This window comes from Enhydra lutris, unplaced genomic scaffold, assembly GCF_002288905.1.
Source record: "Enhydra lutris kenyoni isolate GAN:26980312 unplaced genomic scaffold, ASM228890v2 scaffoldscaffold3, whole genome shotgun sequence".
Classification (NCBI taxonomy): Eukaryota; Metazoa; Chordata; class Mammalia; order Carnivora; family Mustelidae; genus Enhydra; species Enhydra lutris.
The window spans coordinates 70,176,910-70,194,932 of record NW_019154087.1 but is presented as its reverse complement, the minus strand read 5'-3'; the positions used below and the strand labels follow the sequence as shown (position 1 = coordinate 70,194,932).

At 35.5% G+C, this 18,023-nt stretch overlaps 1 protein-coding gene across 2 annotated transcripts in view; it reads left to right on the top strand.

The window, feature by feature from the left end:
• Positions 1–16,706, top strand: part of LOC111154396 (GRB2 associated binding protein 1) — a 125,339-nt gene extending 108,633 nt beyond the window's left edge. For both annotated transcript variants that reach the window (XM_022513951.1, XM_022513941.1), the window contains 3 exons: positions 4,838–4,961; positions 10,145–10,267; positions 12,905–16,706. In XM_022513951.1, the coding sequence (XP_022369659.1) occupies positions 4,838–4,961; positions 10,145–10,267; positions 12,905–13,063 (406 nt within the window). In that variant the 3' untranslated portion in view covers positions 13,064–16,706. The remainder of the gene's footprint in view (positions 1–4,837; positions 4,962–10,144; positions 10,268–12,904) is intronic.
• Positions 16,707–18,023: the final 1,317 nt, after the last annotated feature.

The following is an 18,023-nucleotide window of genomic DNA, read 5'->3' as shown; positions in this document are numbered from 1 at the left end:
TTTCCTTTGTTGTGCAAAAGCTTTTTGTCTTGATGAACTCCCAGTAGTTCATTTTTGCCTTTGAAGATATGTCTAGCAAGAACTTGCTTTGTCTGAGGACAAAGAGGTTGCTGCCAGTGTTCTCTAAGATTTTGTTGGAGTCCTGTCTCACATTTAGGTCTTTCATCCATTTTGAGTCTATTTTTGTGTATATAGTGGTATAAAGTGGTCAAGTTTCATTGCTCTGCATGTGGCTATCCAATGTTTGGAACACCATTTGTTGAAGAGACTGTCTTTTTTCCCCACTGGACATTCTTTCCTCCTTTGTCGAAGATTAGTTGACCAAGAATTGAGGGTCCATATCTGGGTTCTCCATTCTGTTGCATTGATCTATGTGTCTGTTTTTGTGCCAGTACCATACTGTCTTGATGATTACAGCTTTGTAATAGAGCTTGAATTCTGGGAGTATGATGCTACCAGCTTTGGTTTTCTTTTTCAACATTCCTTTGGCTATTCGGGGTCTTTTCTGGTTCCTTACAAATTTTAGGGTTATTTGTTCAATTCTGTGAAAAAAGTTGATGATATTTTGAAGGGGGTTACAATGAATTGCTCTAGGTAGCGTAGACATTTTAACAATATTTGTTCTTCCAGTTCACGACTTGGAATGTTTTTCCATTTCTTTGTGTTGTCCTCAATTTCTTTCATGAGTGGTCTATCGTTTTCAGAGTACAGATCTTTGCTTCTTTGGTTAGGTTCATTCCTAGGTATCTTACGGGTTTTGGTGCAATTGTAAATGGGATCAGCTCCTTAATTTCTCTTTCTCCTGTCTCATTGTTAGTGTATAGAAATGCAACCGATTTCTGTGCATTGATTTTATTTCCTGCCACTTTGCTGAATTCTTGTATGAGTTCTAGCAATTTTGGGGTAGAGTTTTTTGGATTTTCCACATAGAGTATCATATCATCTGCAAAGAGTGAGAGTTTGACTTCCTTGCCAATTTGGATGCCTTTTATTTCTTGTTGTTGTGTGCTTGCTGGGGTTAGAACTTCTAATACTATGTTGAACAACAGTGGTGAGAGTGGACATCCCTAGCATGTACCTGACCTTAGGGGGAAAGCTCTCAGTTTTTCCCCATTGAGAATGATATTCGCTGTGAGTTTTTCGTAGATAGCTTTTATGATATTGAGGTGTGTACCCTCTATCCCTACACTGTGGAGAGTTTTGATCAAGAAAAAAATGCTGTACTTTGTCAAATGCTTTTTCTGCGTCTGTTGAGAGAATCATATGGTTCTTCTCCCTTCTTTTATTAATGTAGTATATCACAGTGATTTATTTCTGAATGTTGAACCACCATTGTGTCCCAGGAATAAATTCCACTTGGTCGTAGTGAATAATCCTTTTAATGTACTGTTAGACCTATTGGCTAGTATTTTGGTGATGATTTTTGCATCCATGTTCTTCCGTAATATTGGTCTGTAATTCTCCTTTTTGGTGGGGTCTTTGTCTGGTTTTGGGATCAAGGTAATGCTGGCCTCATAAAAAGAGTTTGGGAGCTTTCTTTCCATTACTATTTTTTTGAAACAACTTCGGAATAAGTATTAATTCTTCTTTTGGTGTTTGGTAGAATTCCCCTGGGAAACCGTCTGGCCCTGGGCTCTTGGGAGATTTTTTATTATTCAGTTTCCTTGCTGGTTACCAGTCTGTTCAGGTTTTCTATTTCTTCCTGGCTCAGTTTTGGTAGTTTATACATCTCGAGGAGTACATCCATTTCTTCCAGATTGCCTGATTTGTTGGCATATAATTGGTCATAATGTGTTCTTATAATTGTTTCTGTTTCTTCAGTGTTGACTGTAATCTCTCCTCTTTCACTCATGATTGTATTTATTTGGGTCCTTTCTCTTTTCTTTCTGGTAAGTCTGGCCAGGGGTTTATCAATCTTATTAATTCTTTCAAAGAACCAACTCCTAGTTTCGTTGATTTGTTCTACTGTTCTTTGGTTTCTATTTCATTCATTTCTGCTTTGCTCTTTATGATTTCTCTTCTGCTGGGTTCACGCTTTCTTTGCTGTTCTTTCTCCAGCTCCTTAGGTGTAAGGTTAGGTTGTGTATTTGAGACCTTTCTTGTTTCTTGAGAAAGGCTTGTATTGCTATATACTTTCCTCTTAGGACCACCTTTGCTGTGTCCCAGAGATTTTGAACAGTTGTGTTTTCATTTTCATTTGTTTCCATGCATTTTTTTAATTCTTCTTTAATTCCCTGATTGACTCATTTATTCCTTAGTAGTATGCTCTTTAGCCTCCATGAATTTGAGTTCTTTCCAACTTTCCTCTTGTGTTTGAGTTCTAGTTTCAGAGCATTGTGGTCTGAAAATATGCAGGGAATGATCCCAGTCTTTCGGTACTGATTGAGACCTGATTTTTGACCCAGGATATGATCTATTCTTGAGAATGTTCCATATGCACTAGAGAAGAATATGTGTTCTGTTGCTTTGGGATGGAATGTTGTGAATATATCTGTGATGTCCATCTGGTCCAGTGTGTCATTTAAAGTCTTTATTTCTTTGTTGATCTTTTGCTTAGATGATCTGTCCATTTCAGTGAGTAGGGAGTTAAAGTCCCCAATATTATTGTATAATTATCAATCTTTTTCTTTAATTTGTTATTAATTGGTTTATATAATTGACTGCTCCCAGGTTAGGGGCATACATATTTATAATTTTTAGATATTCCTGTTGGATAGACTCTTTAATTATGATATAGTGCCTTTCCTCATCTTTTATTACAGTCTTTGGTTTAAAATCTAATTTGTCTGATACAAGGATTGCTACTCCATTTTTCTTTTGATGTCCATTAGCATGATAAATGGTTTTCAGCCCCTTCACTTTCAATCTGGAGATGTCTTCAGGTCTAAAATGAGTCTTTACAGGTAGATATCCACAGTTCTTGCTTTTTTATCCAGTTTGATGCCCTGTGTCTTTTGATTGGGGACATTTAGTCTATTTACCTGCAGGATAACTATTGAAAGATAAGAATTTAGTGTCACTCTATTGCTTGTAAAGTGACTGTTCCTGTATATTGTCTCTGTTGCTTTCTGGTCTATGTTACCTTTAGGTTTTCTCTTTGCTTAGAGGACCCCTTTCAGTATTTCCTGTAGGGCTGGTTTGGTGTTTGCAAATTCTTTTAGTTTTTGTTTGTCCTGGAAGCTTTTTATCTCTCCTTCTGTTTTCAATGACAGCCTAGCTAGTTGTAGTATTCTTGGCTGCATATTTTTCTTGTTTAGTGCCTGGAATGTATCATGCCAAGTCCTTTCTGGCCTTCTAGGTGTCTGTGGATAGGTCTGCTGCCAGTCTTATGTTCTGCCCTTTTAGGTTATAGAACTCTTGTCCCAAGTCACTTTTAGCATTTTCTCTTTGTCGCTGAGATTTGCAAGTCTCACTATTATATGTTGAGGTGTTGACCTATTTTTATTGATTTTGAGGGGGGTTCTCTGTGCCTCCTGGATTTTGATGCCTGTTTTCGTCCACAAATTAGGGAAGTTCTCTGCTATAATTTGCTCCAGTCTATCTTGTGCCCCTCTCTCTCTTTCTTCTTCTTCTGGGATCCCAATTATTCTAATATTGTTTGGTCTTATGATATCACTTATCTCTCAAATTCTCCCCTTGTGTTCCAGTAGTTGTTTCTTCCTCTTTTTTTCAGCTTCTTTGTTCTCCATCATTTGACCTTCTATATCACTAATTCTCTCTTCTGTCTCACGTATCCTAGCAGTTAAACCCTCTGTTTTTAATTTCATCTCATTAATAGCCTTTTTGATTTCAACTTGGTCAGATTTTAGTTCTTTTATTTCTCCAGAAAGGGATTTTCTAATGTCGTCTATGTTTTTATTCAATCCCAGCTAGTATCTTTATAATCATCATTCTGAACTGTAGTTCTGACATCTTAACTTATGTCCATCCTGATTAGGTTTCTGGCAGTGAGTTCTGCCTCTTGTTCTCTTTTTTGAGGTGAGTTTTTCCGTCTTGTCATTCTTGCAGAAAGTGGTTGGTTTTCTATTTGTAGAGTTGCAGCTATTCTTTTCTTAGCTCTCCAGTTGAGTTCTCAGGTGTTCAGAATTATTTGATAGCTATCTAGCTAAATTCCTGGGACCAGACAAAATTAAGGTCTCCAACTCCTCTGCTATCTTGGACTATTACTCTTGTGTTTTTAAAAAATGTTCTATTATTTGTAATATGGTAAATAGGTGTAACCCAAATAAACAATGTTCTTTGGGGTTCTCAATAATTCTTAAGTGTGTAAATGGTTCATGAGACTAGAAATTTCTGAGACCCACTGATCTGGAAAATATGGCAGTTTCTTGTGGGGGTTATTTAATCCAGATTTTTTAAAATATGTGTAGGGAAATGAACGAATATGTGAAGTTACAAACCTGCATTAAATATGTGTTAGTTTCACAGACCTGTACCCCTGGGGATAAAAATATATTATATGTTTATAAAAAATAAAAAATTATAAAAAAAAATAATAAAAAATAAATAAATATGTGTTAGTGTTTTATGTGTTCATATAGCTAGTTCTTTTTAACTAGGAACTCTTCAATATTTCTTTTCGTATCTGTGACTTTCTACTTATCCCCCAAATCACTGACAGTACTTTTTTTGTTCTTCACAAGGAACTTGATGCCTGAAGATATACTATGTGCATTTGAATGTATGCAATAAATTTCATTAAAATAAATGTGTTATAAATGATTGTAAACTTCAGTGAATATTTCTGAAAGAATGTAAACTATCACACATTTTTATTTTGGAAGTGATTTTAGAAATTATCCAGGTTTAGGTTTGTAACAGTGGTTTCTGTAATTAGCTCCTCTAGGTTTCCCTTGTCTCCCCGACCGGACTCAGTGCACAGCACAACTTCAAGCAGTGACTCCCACGACAGTGAAGAGAATTATGTTCCCATGAACCCAAACCTGTCCAGCGAGGACTCAGTACGTAAAGTCTTTACAAGCAGCCCTTCCAGGTCCTGCAGGCCAGGACATTTCTTCCCATCTCTACATCTTACCCTTACATCCTTCTTTATATACTTAAGGACAAAAGATAGAAGACAACTTTGTAAAGTGCTTCTTAAATAATAAATGCTTCTTAAATAATAAGCTTCTTAAATAATAATATGATAAAGTTTAAAACCAATAAAGTGTCAGTGTGTAATATCAGCATCTATAAAGTAGATTAGAATGAGTTAAAAATCATAACATTTTATAGTTATATTTATTTTAAGATATATTTAATTTTTGAAACTATTCAAAAAAATATAGTAGAGTATTGCACAATACAGTTCTCCAGGCCCACTGTACCCTTAGAGTGAAATGATCTTATATAGGAGGTCTTTGACAGTCTTTCAATAATATACCCTTAGGTGTGGCTTAAAGATTACAGACCTGATTTGTTTCAGATTGGCTGTACAAACCTGATTTGTTTCAGAATGGCTGTATTACCGTAAGGCACAAGAATATTATAACTGTAGCAAGCTTGTGTTCTGCAGAAATTTTAAGTTGCCAGAAAATACTTCAGATATTTAAGAATAAAATCTGATTTTAATGTTTAAAAATATTTTACTTTTATTTTCCCTCAAATCAGATTCAGTGCTTGCTCTGTTACTTGTATTTTAGTAGATGAGTATATCAGTTATGATTAGATTCACCTCTGAGTAACAAAAAATAAACAAATAAGAGTGATTTAAAACACGTTTATTTCTCCTCATGTAAGAGTCCAGAGAGAGTCAAGCCATGGTTGTTGTGGCAGAGCCCTGTTCTACAAAGTCCTCGGGGACTCTGACCCCTTCCAGCTCTCCCATCTGCCATCTTCTGGGTGTGGCTCACAAGCTCATAGAACAAGGTCGTGCTGCACCAGCAGTTCACATTCTAAGCTTCAGGATAGAGCACAGCCTATCTGCTTATAAAGAAGGTTCCCAGAAACTGCTGTACACACCGTGTGGCCACATAAATACAAAAGGGGCTGGGAAACATCCTTTCTTCTGAGGGACAGTGGGCCTGGCTAAAAACCCATTCACATGAGAGAAGGAAAGGCAGCCGCTAGGGCACAACCAGGTAGTATCTGCCAAGGTAAGCAAACATGTCATATCAAAATTTGGAATGGGTAACATTTTAGTGACTTTATTTTCTTTAGAGTGATACTCTAGAAGTTCAAATAGAAAAGTCCATTTCTAGCAACAAATTTGTTTTACATCTTTAATGTACTTTAGGCAAAAACAGGTTCCTCATAAAAATGAAATGATTTGAAAAGCTTGATGTGGTGCTTAAATTAATTAACTTTAAAATAGCAAATGTATACGATGTTCAAAATGAATAAGATAATTTAAAATATTTACATCAGTCCTGGATTAGAATACAGACTAGCTATATCAATAATCCTTTCACTGATTTTTAAGGCAGTTTTTACTAATTGGTTTCTGCTTTTGCACTTACAATTTTTTAATTTGATAAGTGGGGTTTTACTTTTATTAACTTATTTTTTTCTCATCAGAGTAAATAGACTGGTAAAAGTCTACATAAATCCTCAGTGCGGTATCAGAGTACATACTGTGATCAATTTTTATCTTTACCTGGTTGAATGGATTTTTTTTAATTACGAAAGCAATTATTTTCTGAGATACTAAGAGTTTCCTTTTGCCCAAAATAGTAAATTACCATAAAAATCTTAGAAAGGACATGTAATAGGCAAGTTTGGAAATGTGATTTATCATGACTTAGTGTTAGGTGAAAGGAAAACATGAGAAAGAAAAACATTACATTCAGAAAGTCAAAGAAAATAAAATTATTCTTTTATAGCTTGTGACATTAAGCCAGAAAGATACTTTTGCCTGCCAGCCAATGATTTTCTAAAGTACTTAGGTCCTAAGTGTTAGAAATAAGCAAAAATATTCCTGGTGAAAACACACACAAACACACGCCCCTTGCCCTTCACAAAAGAAAAGCCAACCACCATTTCCATTTACTCATGCTGCCAGCTGCAAGAGTTCATCATAGTCCGGACAATTCTTCCTTAGAAAAGAATGTGATATAGTTACAGCAATGTTTTCCGTACCTCTTGGGAGTTAGTGCATTAATGGAATACCATAGAAATTCACAAGATCTCATTATGCTAGGACAGATGAAGTCAGTAAAAAATTGTTTTGGAGAAGTTGAGACAGGATCAGATCAAATCAGATCAGATCAAATCTGTCTTATGCCTACAATGAAGATTAAATTCTGTACATTGAAGATTCAAAGCATGATACATTTCCATACGGTGATCATAGAGCAGGTGGTGTTTAATGAAACCATGATGCTGCCTGTTAATTTATACAGAGATCCAAAGTCAGGCATTCATGAAGTGAACCCTTAATATGACACTTGAAATTTGTGTGACTGTACATCACTACTAAAGACATAAATATTGTTACATAACAATAACAACAAAAATATGTTCAACAATTTTCCATACTTTAAAAAGAACTTTAGAAAATCAAAGCACTACTGTTTTTTGTTTTTTTTTTTAATTCACAGAACATTATGATCACTCCTAGAATCTTAGGGTTTTTCTAAACTGTTTTGGGAAAACAGTGGGTTAAGGACTAGAAAGCAGAGACAGGCTGTTCCCGGTTGAGATTAGAACAAGAGTAAATGGACTACCTTGCAGGGACCCAAATTTTAACAATACTTAAAGATGAAAAAATTTCCAATTCTAATAATAACTAGACAGAAAACAGTTTAACTAGCAATTCTGAGAAATTCTCTTTAGGAACAATTTGTTGAGTTTAAATGTGTACATCATATAAGCTCATAGGCTCCTTTGATAGTCTTTCCATACTATGAACAACTGTAGGTATTTCCAGTTAGGGGAATTCCGGGTATGGGTTCTTTCATGAGTCACATTTGAATACAAAATTTTATATACACACACTTCTGCTTGATTTTTTATGTGAGAATGAAATATGGAGTTATTCAGAAAAAAATTCAATTTTTTTATGAATTAGGAAAAAAAAGGGAGAGGGAAATACCTATAATTGAGCAGCAAAACTTGCTTACATGTTTTTGTGCCTTACATGTTACTGTCAATATTTTTTTAATGCTTTATCAGTAGTAGTTCATAGATTTGGTCAAAAGATCTGTTCCTACAAATAAGTTTTTTTGAGTTCACAGTTCTTGATTGGCAAGAACTACAAATAGAGGCCTCACATTCAGTCATGCAGCTGCTCCTGCATAAGTATACTGTGTACAGTATGTAATATACACGGTAGACTGCGCAGTATTGTGTCTGTGGGTACATGCAGTTCAGACCATGTCCTGCTCACCAGGCCATGGACCCTGGCACAGATCTGTGTAGACCCGCAGACAGGTCTACTCTAATTCACAAAAATGTTTCACATGGGCTATTAGCACCCCTGCTTCAAAAAAGGAAATGAATTCAGTGTTTTTCTAGCAATTTCCTTTGCCTGAACCACAGTTTACTCTAACTTGAGCTAGAAGAAAAGGAGTAGCAATATAAAAGGATCAAGAGGGGGCACCTGGGTAGCTTGGTCAAGCATCCAACTCTTGATTTCAGTTTCAGCTCAGGTGATGAACTCAGAGTCCTGAGATCAAGCCCTGCCTGGAGCTGTGGGCTGGACGTGGAGCCTGGTTAAGATTCTCTCTTTCCCTCTCTCCACCCCACCCCTGCTGGTGTGTGTGCTCTCTTAAAAAAAAAAAAAAAAAACAAAACCAGATTTATGGAGTTTCCAAATTGTTTTATTATAACAAGTATAACTTTTAAATATATTACATCATTATGGTTTTCTTCAGAAGTATAAAATAATATGTGAATATTCGTATGTACGTGATAGAAGACACAAGGATGGAAGCTGCTAATGTCTTGACTACAAGAAGTCCAGAATATTTCTAGGTGAGGTTGGAAGCAACAAGGCAGAGAAACAAGGCATTTATTGGCACACATTTGGAACTATTGTAATTAGCATAGAGGGTATGTGTTGGGGCATAAATTCATGTCATCCTTTCCTTCCTGTTCAGCATTGATCGTCAGGTTCCTAACAGCTTGTTTCTTTTGCATTTTGCTGTCTCAGGCTTTTTAGTTTTTATCATTTATTGGTGTCCTCTATCTTCTTTTTCCTTTATCTTTTTTTAGAGAGTAGCTCTTCAATTGTACAATTCCTATTAGGACAGAAGAAATAAGGTTAAAGAGAAGACAGAAGAAATGAAGTGGTAAAAATTCCAGATGGTTAAAACAAGACAGACTTTGCCAGTGCAATAATTGTTTATAGCCTTTAGTTAATATACATATTCTAAACTAATTTCAGTGTGAGAGCTTTTTTTTTTTTTAAGATTTACCAATTTATTTATTTGAGAGAGAGAGCGCACAGGCAAGCAGGAGGAGGGACAGAGAGAGAGGGAGACTCCAGCAGACTCCCTGCTGAGCACAGAGCCGATCACATGACCCTGACATCATGACCTGAGCTGAAACCAAGAGTCAGTCACTCAACTGACTGAGCCACCCAAGTGCCCCAACATGAAAGCTTTTCAGTAAAATATAGGACTTTTTAAGACTTTAATTAGAAAGCAAGGAGTGAAAGGATCTGGTAGTTTAAAAATGTAATTGAGTGGGGCACCTGGGTGGCTCAGTGGGTTAAAGCCTCTGCCTTCGGCTCAGGTCATGATCTCAGGGTCCTGGGATCGAGCCCCGCATCGGGCTCTCTGCTCAGCAGGGAGCCTGCTTCCCTTCCTCTCTCTCTGCCTGCCTCTCTGCCTACTTGTGATCTCTGTCTGTCAAATAAATGGAATCTTTAAAGAAAAAAAAATGTAATTGAGTAAAGATACCATTTTAATAATGTTCAGGTGGCACTCTCGCAACTAATTGTAGCTTGATGTTTCAGTCTTAGTTTGAACAGTTTGACTTTTGAAACTACGTTTAACTTGCTCTAAGCTAAGTTGTAACTAATTTCCTTAATATTACTTATTTTCCTCCAATCCTAAAAGGTTATTTAACTTTCTAAGCAGACATTATTTTAAACCATATTCTCTTGAAATAAATACTTTGGCTTTAGTAGATGACGATGAACAAGATAAGCAGTATGTCTCATAGATGCCCAACAGTTGATTTGTTGTATTACCATTTTCAGAATCTTTTTGGCAGTAATAGTCTTGATGGAAGAAGCAGTCCTATGGTCAAGCCCAAAGGAGACAAACAAGTGGAATACCTAGATCTAGATTTAGATTCTGGGAAATCCACACCACCACGTAAGGTAAGTGAAATCTCATTCTATAAAAACAATTAGCTCACCTTTTTTAAACCCACAGAATCATGTTTCCTTTGAGGAAATTTTATTAGTATGTTTAATTTAAACTTAATAAAGTCTGTCATTTAATATTGTTTCATAAATCACAGTTAACAAAGTTATGGAGATAAGAAGTTGCTTTTTTTCCTTTTTAATGTTACAGAAATGATATACTTCCTATTTTAGTGGTTACTTTTGAAGTGCTTGCTTAGCTAAATCTGAAGTTATTCATTATCTTCATACTCCTTCCATTGTTAGCTCACATTACTCCCCTTCTGACATATGAGCTATTTTTGACCAAAGTTTTGGGTTTTTCCATTTCTTAAATCCACAAATTACACAGTAGTAGTAGTAGTAGTAGTAGTAGTAGTATATAGACGGTGTTTACTTACATTTTCCTTATATTTGCAAACTTCTCTTTCTTACCATTTCTTGTTGTATTTTAGCCCTTCCTCCCATATTCATTTTTTCTTTCTTGTTTTCTGTTTTTCTTGAGAGAGGTGGACTGGGGAGGGGCGGGGCGGGGCGGGCATGTGAGGAGAAGAACAGAGAGAGAAGGAAAGAGAATCTTAAGCAGGCTCCACACCCAGCACAGAGCCCAACTCAGAGCTCGATCTCACAACTTTGAGATCATGACCTGAGCTGAAATCAAGAGTTGGATGCTTAACCCCAGTTAATCATTTTTTCTTCCTCCTGAAATTCATCTTTTAGAAGTTCCTCTTGGGGGGAGGAGGGGCCTGTTAGTGATAGATTCTTGCAATTTTTGTGTGAGTGAAAAAGTCTATATTTTGTCCTCTTTCTTGAAAAAGTTTTTTTGAGTTCACAGTTCTTGATTGGCAATAGATTTCTTTCAACACATAGAAGATACTGTTCACTATCATCTGGCTTCCATTGTTCCTGTTGAAAAATATGCTGTCAATCTAACTATAGTTCCTTTGTAGATAATTTGTCTTTTTTGTCTGGCTGATGTTAAGATCTTTTCTGTATCTTTAGTATTCTACATATTTACTACAATGTATCTAGACATAGATTCCTTTTTATTTATCATGCTTGATGGAAGTTGTACTGTTTTTATGTCTGGGTTTGTATTTTTTTAATCAATTCTGGAAAAGTCCTAGTCATTATCTCTTTTCTTTTTTTCCAGTAATTACTTCTTTAAATACAGCTTTTCAACTATTCCTCTTATCCTCTCATTTGAGGTTTCTTATTACAAATTAGTTAGAACTTACTCTATTTTCCATACATCTTCACCTTTTCATATATTCTTTCTATTCATCTCTTTGTGCTTCTCTGGATAATTTTTTTTTTTTGATCTGTCACTAAGTTCACTATCACAATTATCCTGTTTAGCCCATTGTTTAATTTTTAATTTCAGTTATTTTATTTTTATTTCTAAAATGAAATTTTGCTTGTTTTTTTAAAATATACCTAGCTGTTTTGAATAGTTTCTTACTCCTTTTATTTAGTTTTCTTGATTCCTTTAAAGATTTTGTGCATATATATTTTATACTGTTTATTGTCATTTCAGTATCAGACCTTGGAGGTCTAAATCTGTGTTTATTCTTTCTGCTCACTCTTGATCTTATTTCCTTACATGTTTTATTCCCTTTTTTTGCAAATTCATTTTCCTGAGTGTATCTGTGGGAATCCTGCAGACCTAAATTTCCTTCAAAATAGATTTGCATTTTCTTCTGTTGGGAAGCACTGTGGGACAACCTCAGTTCCCTTTAGGGGTCCCTAGCTTAACAGGATGGTCTCAGATTGGGCATGCCATCCCATCCAGGGCCTCCTAATTGCATTGTTGAGATTGACATTCATCCTAAAGACAACTGTAAAGTTTACCGTGAGCAGCTCTTTGTCCTCTCTGTTTCCCTCACACCTTGGGTATTTCTTTTACTTTCCAGAGAGCCCAGCACTGCATTAAAAATTACATGTGTCTTAAGTTAGTTAGTACTTAGTTGTATTTTAGAAATAAGAGGTCCTGGGGCACCTGGGTGTCTTAGTCAGTTAAGCATCTACCTTCGGGTTCAGGTCATGATCCAGGGTCCTGCTCCCTGCTCAGCGGGCATCCTGCTTCTCCCTCTCCCTTTGCCACTCACCCTACTTGTGCGCAGTCTCTCTCTCCCTCAAATAAATAAATAAAACCTTAAAAAAAAAAAAAAAGGAAGAGATCCTGTCAGCCTATGTAGTTTGCCATTCTTGAGATACTGCTTTTCAAAAAACAATTCTTAGCTCCAAAAGTAAACTGATACATGTTCTAAGGACTTGAAAAAGTGAAGCTTCAGCTAGAGGGAGAAGTAAGCTGTGTATCTTAATATGAACCAGGGGTCTGCAATCCCTGTTTTCTAAGAGTTCCATCTGTGTTGGGAGCATTAGTCTGTGTTCTTATATATAGTAATTTTAAATTTAAGGGGAAAACAATGTACAATTAGGAAAAAAACAACATTTTTAGATTGAGGTAATGTTACTTTGTGTGTATGTGTGTGTGTGACCCAATAGAATTTCAAGAGTTATTCACAGCATGTGACTGTCTTGCATTTTAAGACTAAATTTCACTCAGAACTCTTTTATATGTGGGGCTTTTTGGTGTTCTTTGCTTTTTAGCAAAAGAGCAGTGGCTCGGGCAGCAGTGTGGCTGATGAGAGAGTAGATTATGTTGTGGTTGACCAACAGAAGACCTTGGCTCTAAAGAGCACCCGGGAAGCCTGGACAGACGGGAGACAGTCCACAGAATCGGAAACACCAGCCAAGATTGTGAAATGAAAATACTGCTTTGCTGATTCTGAACAAAAGGGAACTGAATTGTAGAGATAAATCCTGTTTAACTGAAGAAGACTTGACACTTCTAGATAGATCCTCAACTGAGTAGAATTGAAGTCAAAGGACCTTTCAGACATAATCAAACAATTTAAACTGTAAATGGTGCTTTGTGGTATCTGAACAATTCATAACATGTAAATAATATGGGAAAATAGTGTTGTTTAGCTCCCAGAGAAACATTTGTTCCATAGTTAACTCACTAGTAGTATTACTGTATTTATGTACTTTTTCATTTAAAACATTGGTTTGGGTATTCCCAAATGTTCCATAACATAATTCCTTTGGGAGTTCTTGTTTTTCCTCACACTACTCTATATAACAATACTAAGTTAACTAAGCTACTTTTAGATTTGGAAATTGCTCTTTAAAGTGCACTCTAACAACATTAAAATGAGAAGTAGATCCACAATTTACCTTTCTACCCGAAACTTCAGGTGATAACCATTAGCTTAAACTACGGAGTACAGTTGGACTCATCATTCACTGCCTTCCAGAATGCTGCGGATAATCATGTACTGGTGTCAGGAGCTAATTCTCTGGTTCATGTACGTTTAGTTTTCAGTGGTGGAACTTTATTATATTTTGTTTATTACAGTGTTTTTGATTCATTGAGTGAAGATTCTGCCAGGTGGGGTCTTGCACCTTGGAAAGACTGAATAATTACACTGTCAAATAAGACTGTAGATCACTTACAGCATGCAGTGATGATGTGCTCTCACACTTGTTAACGTGTATTAAACTTTACATTATTTGCAAAATGTAGGTTATGTAACTAATCAGGTACGTACCAGGCACCGATGTGCTAATACACTGATCAGGTTTAGACAATGAGCTTTAGTTGTGTTCTTGTAAGTCCTAATATTGGTTTCCAGTTTGGACCTAATGAAACATTCACTGTTAGTTATAGCATCATACTGTGATTTTTTTAATTAGACAGTAATTCAGATTTATTACTCTTAATGAAATTCTATCTTTTGACACCATAGTGCCCTATGATTTTTTTAACTTTACTTTATATTCTTCTTGGCCTTATATTTAAATCCCTATGCAATTAATATTTTATATCTACATTTAAAAAAAAAATAGATGTTCTATAAGTGATTCTCATATGTAGCACTTATTGCTTTTCCAGTAAAAGAATTAAGGATTTTGTACTGTGATTTCTATTCACTGCCCTAATTCAAGAAATATTGAAGCATTGCTATAATGTGAAATCTTAAGTCATGGACCTCTTCCAACCGGATATCTGAAACGACCTAAGGAATTATATAATTCTTTCTCACCTATAATATGGTCCTGTGACATGGATATCAAAACCACAAATTTTTTATAGTGAGGCTGTAGTTGTATTTATCTGTTTTGGCTTTGCAGTGTAATTTAGAAAGCAGGTATAGTTGTTTGCTTGTTTTTTAACTAAGTTACATACAATCTTTTACTGATTTGAGACTTACTAACAGTTTTTGGAGGGGGTGGAAATAGGCGTGCCCACAGCTGAGGCATGATTCCTTCCATTCAGACCTCTAACTGTTGCCTAAGTACATAGATGTACCCTGATACCTGGTCTCTTGGCCATAGTACTGTGCCTAATCAATGTAATGGGTTTATTTCCCCAATTCATGAACTGAAAAGTGTTCATAACAAGATGAATTGTAGACTAGTAACATTTGATGCTTTTAAATGTTTGCGTCTTTTTAAATGAAAACTAAAACCCAGGAGTGAATTTTCAGGTGGATCTTTAAATAAAAAGACTGTTTGAATTTGGTGTGCGTAAGCTGTTTTGTAATGAAACCACAAAATAAAATCCAAAATTACTGAAATGTGCCTAAACTACTAAAATACACAGCACACTTGATGTGTAAAATTGCTAAATTGTGTTACATGGAAGATGAATGCATTTTCAGATTTAGAACACAACAGTAAATATATTCAATAAGTATATTATCAATTCAAAGGTGGAAAAGTTGTTTAAAGCTGCCTATCAAGAGTCTAAGGCAAATAGACTGACTTTTTTAGTGTAGGTTTTCCATTTTTTACAAGTTATCATTTTTGAAGACCTGCAGCACTCTAATTTGTAGAAGTTTTCCCACTGTGCAGAATAATTTAAGAATTGAAATGTATTAGGCAGTTAGTTTTAGAAAACATAATCACGTTAAAACATTGTATTAACAAGTTAAAAGACAGTTTCTTATGGAGCATCATTTTCCAAACATTTTTTAGCAGTGGAATCTTCAATAAAATTTTGTGTAACGCCAACACATAAAGTCTGAAAAGTTCGTTTTATCAATGTAAATACTTTGGGTTCACATTTAAATTTATTTATCTTAATCCATTACTAGGAATAAAATTTGCGAGTAACACAAATGTGTAATTGGCATTATAGAGTTGACCAAAAACTTCAGCAGCCAATTTGTTTTATTTGCATATTATCAAGAAAGATTTGATTCACACAAACTTAAGTAAGTGTAAATAAGAGCAGGTTTAAGCACACATCTCAGAATGTTCTTTAATTAGAGATAGCTGAAGTTGTATTCCACGGTTTAAAAAAAAACATTCTTGTAGTGGAAGTTAATACATACACAGTCTTCAGTGTGGTTAAAAAAAGGGGGGGTATGTAACACATTAGAATGTGCATTTTTATTGTTTTAAAAATACACATTCATAAAAACAAAAATTTTTAAAACCCTAATCACCTCCAAAAAGCTGAGCTTTAGCCAGGCAAGATTTGGAAACCACTGGTTAATCATGTGAGTTACGTTATAAGTCAGAAGTCTTTTTCTCCCACGTGTTTGATGTTGTGTATTTTTTATTTCTTACTTTGAAAAACAGTAACATTTTATGAGGTTTTGAATACCAAAGCACAGTTCTGCTTTTAAGAATTGAAATTTAAACTTGAATAATTTAAGCTACTTAACCCATGGAAGGTATCACTTAGTAAGCTATAAAAGATGATTTTTATCTACACTCTGTGCATCTTCATCAATACCAGATAAGCTACTGTGAGCATTTTAGAGAATTCCATAAGGTACTGCTATGAATGTGTGTGTGTGTATAGCGTTGTATTTAGTCATAGACTAAATTTGATAGAGAAACACTGCTATACTTGCACATTAAGGTCATAAGTCAATTTCTTGTGGACTCTATAATTAATGGGGGTCACAATCTTCATATTCATAAACGCATTTAAACTGGAAATTGAACACAGTGTTTGTATTTCTTTTTCTGCTAGTAGGAAGTTGTCTGCTTACCCCCCTTTAATGAAAACAGTATTTTTGATATTTTTTAAAACAGTAGCTACTTTATGCCTGTACACTGTACCATAGACAGTGATCTCAATTCTCGGATGCTTTCAAACGCTCTTAGTGCCTCTTTCTTCGGTCCACTGAAAGTATTGGTATTAGTATTTTGAATGAATACAAAACCTCTAGAAATTCAGAGACAACAAAGTCTCTCCTAACTCTGTCTTTGGGTCATTCTGGTGGGTCTTGTCCTTTATTGTCAAATAAGAGGTTGGGTCCATAGCAGGGATTGTACATATGACCAAATCAAGTGGCTACAGGGAGAGAGACATATATATACATACATACATACATACATACATATCTTAGGGTAAGACTGTCAATAACATCTGATATGTTATATGTAAATCTGTATATAATTTAAAACACTGACAGCTCTGAAATGAAAAGCCATGGTGTAAATGAATAATGTTGACCTTATAGACTTGATAGCATGAGAAGCTGATTGCCAGATTGTGGAGATAATTGGTTTTCACTCTGACTAAATATGTTTCTGTATTCCTACAGCTTGAAATAATTTAGCTTGTCTTCTTTTCCATAAACTTAACTTTCTTTAGGTTCATTATAATGTCTGTTACGAGTTTGAACAAACTGTTTAGTCAAGGGATTAACGTGGCTTCTACTTTCTTTCCCTAAAAAGACGTGGCTTTGTGGAAGTTGTTGTAACCTGCATCAGTTGTTGGTAATCATCCCAAATTTCGACAGCAAAATCTTATGTATGTTTATTCTCCCCCCTTCGCACAAATTTTTTTGTAAAGATCCAATTGTAGGTATTTTCTGCTACCAAATAAAACTTTTCAAACAATTTGGCTTCAAGACTGTAACTAGTCAGTTTGGATACCAAGACTGTGAACTAAGGAAGACCTATAAATGTATATTTGTAACCCTTCTTTAGAGTCTACCTAAATAAAATAAAAAAACAATTCTGCCATTTACTATTCGTTGTCCCTTGAACAACATAGGTTTGACCTGTTTGGGTCCACTTACAAATTCTTTTTAGTAAATAGGAACAGTACTCTATTTTCCTTATGATTTTGGGTTTTTTTTAAGATTTTATTTATTTGACAGGCAGAGATCACAAATAGACAGAGAGGCAGGCAGAGAAAGAGGGGGAAGCAGGCACCCTGCTGAGCAGAGAGCCTGAAGTGGGGCTCTATCCCAGGACCCCGAGAACATGACCTCAGTGGAAGGCAGAGGCTTTAACCCACTGAGCCACCCAGGTGCCCCCCTTATGATTTTCTTAATAGCATTTTTTTAGCTTTATTTATTGTAAGAATACAGTATATAATGCACATAACACCAAATACGAGTTAATTGACGGTTTATATTATCAGTAAGGCATTTGGTCAACAGTAGATTATTTAGGGACTCCTGGGTGGATCATGCGGTTAGTGTATGCCTTTGGCTCAAATCATGATCTCAGGGTCTTGGGATCGAGTTCCACATCGGGCTTCTTGCTCAGCTGGGAGCCTGCTTCTCCCTCTGCCTGCAACTCCCCTTGCTTGTGTGCTTTCCCTCTCTCTCTCTCTCTCTCTCTCCCCCTCTCTCTAACAAATAAATATTTTTTTAAAAAACACAGTAGATTATTAGTAGTTAAGTGTTAGGGA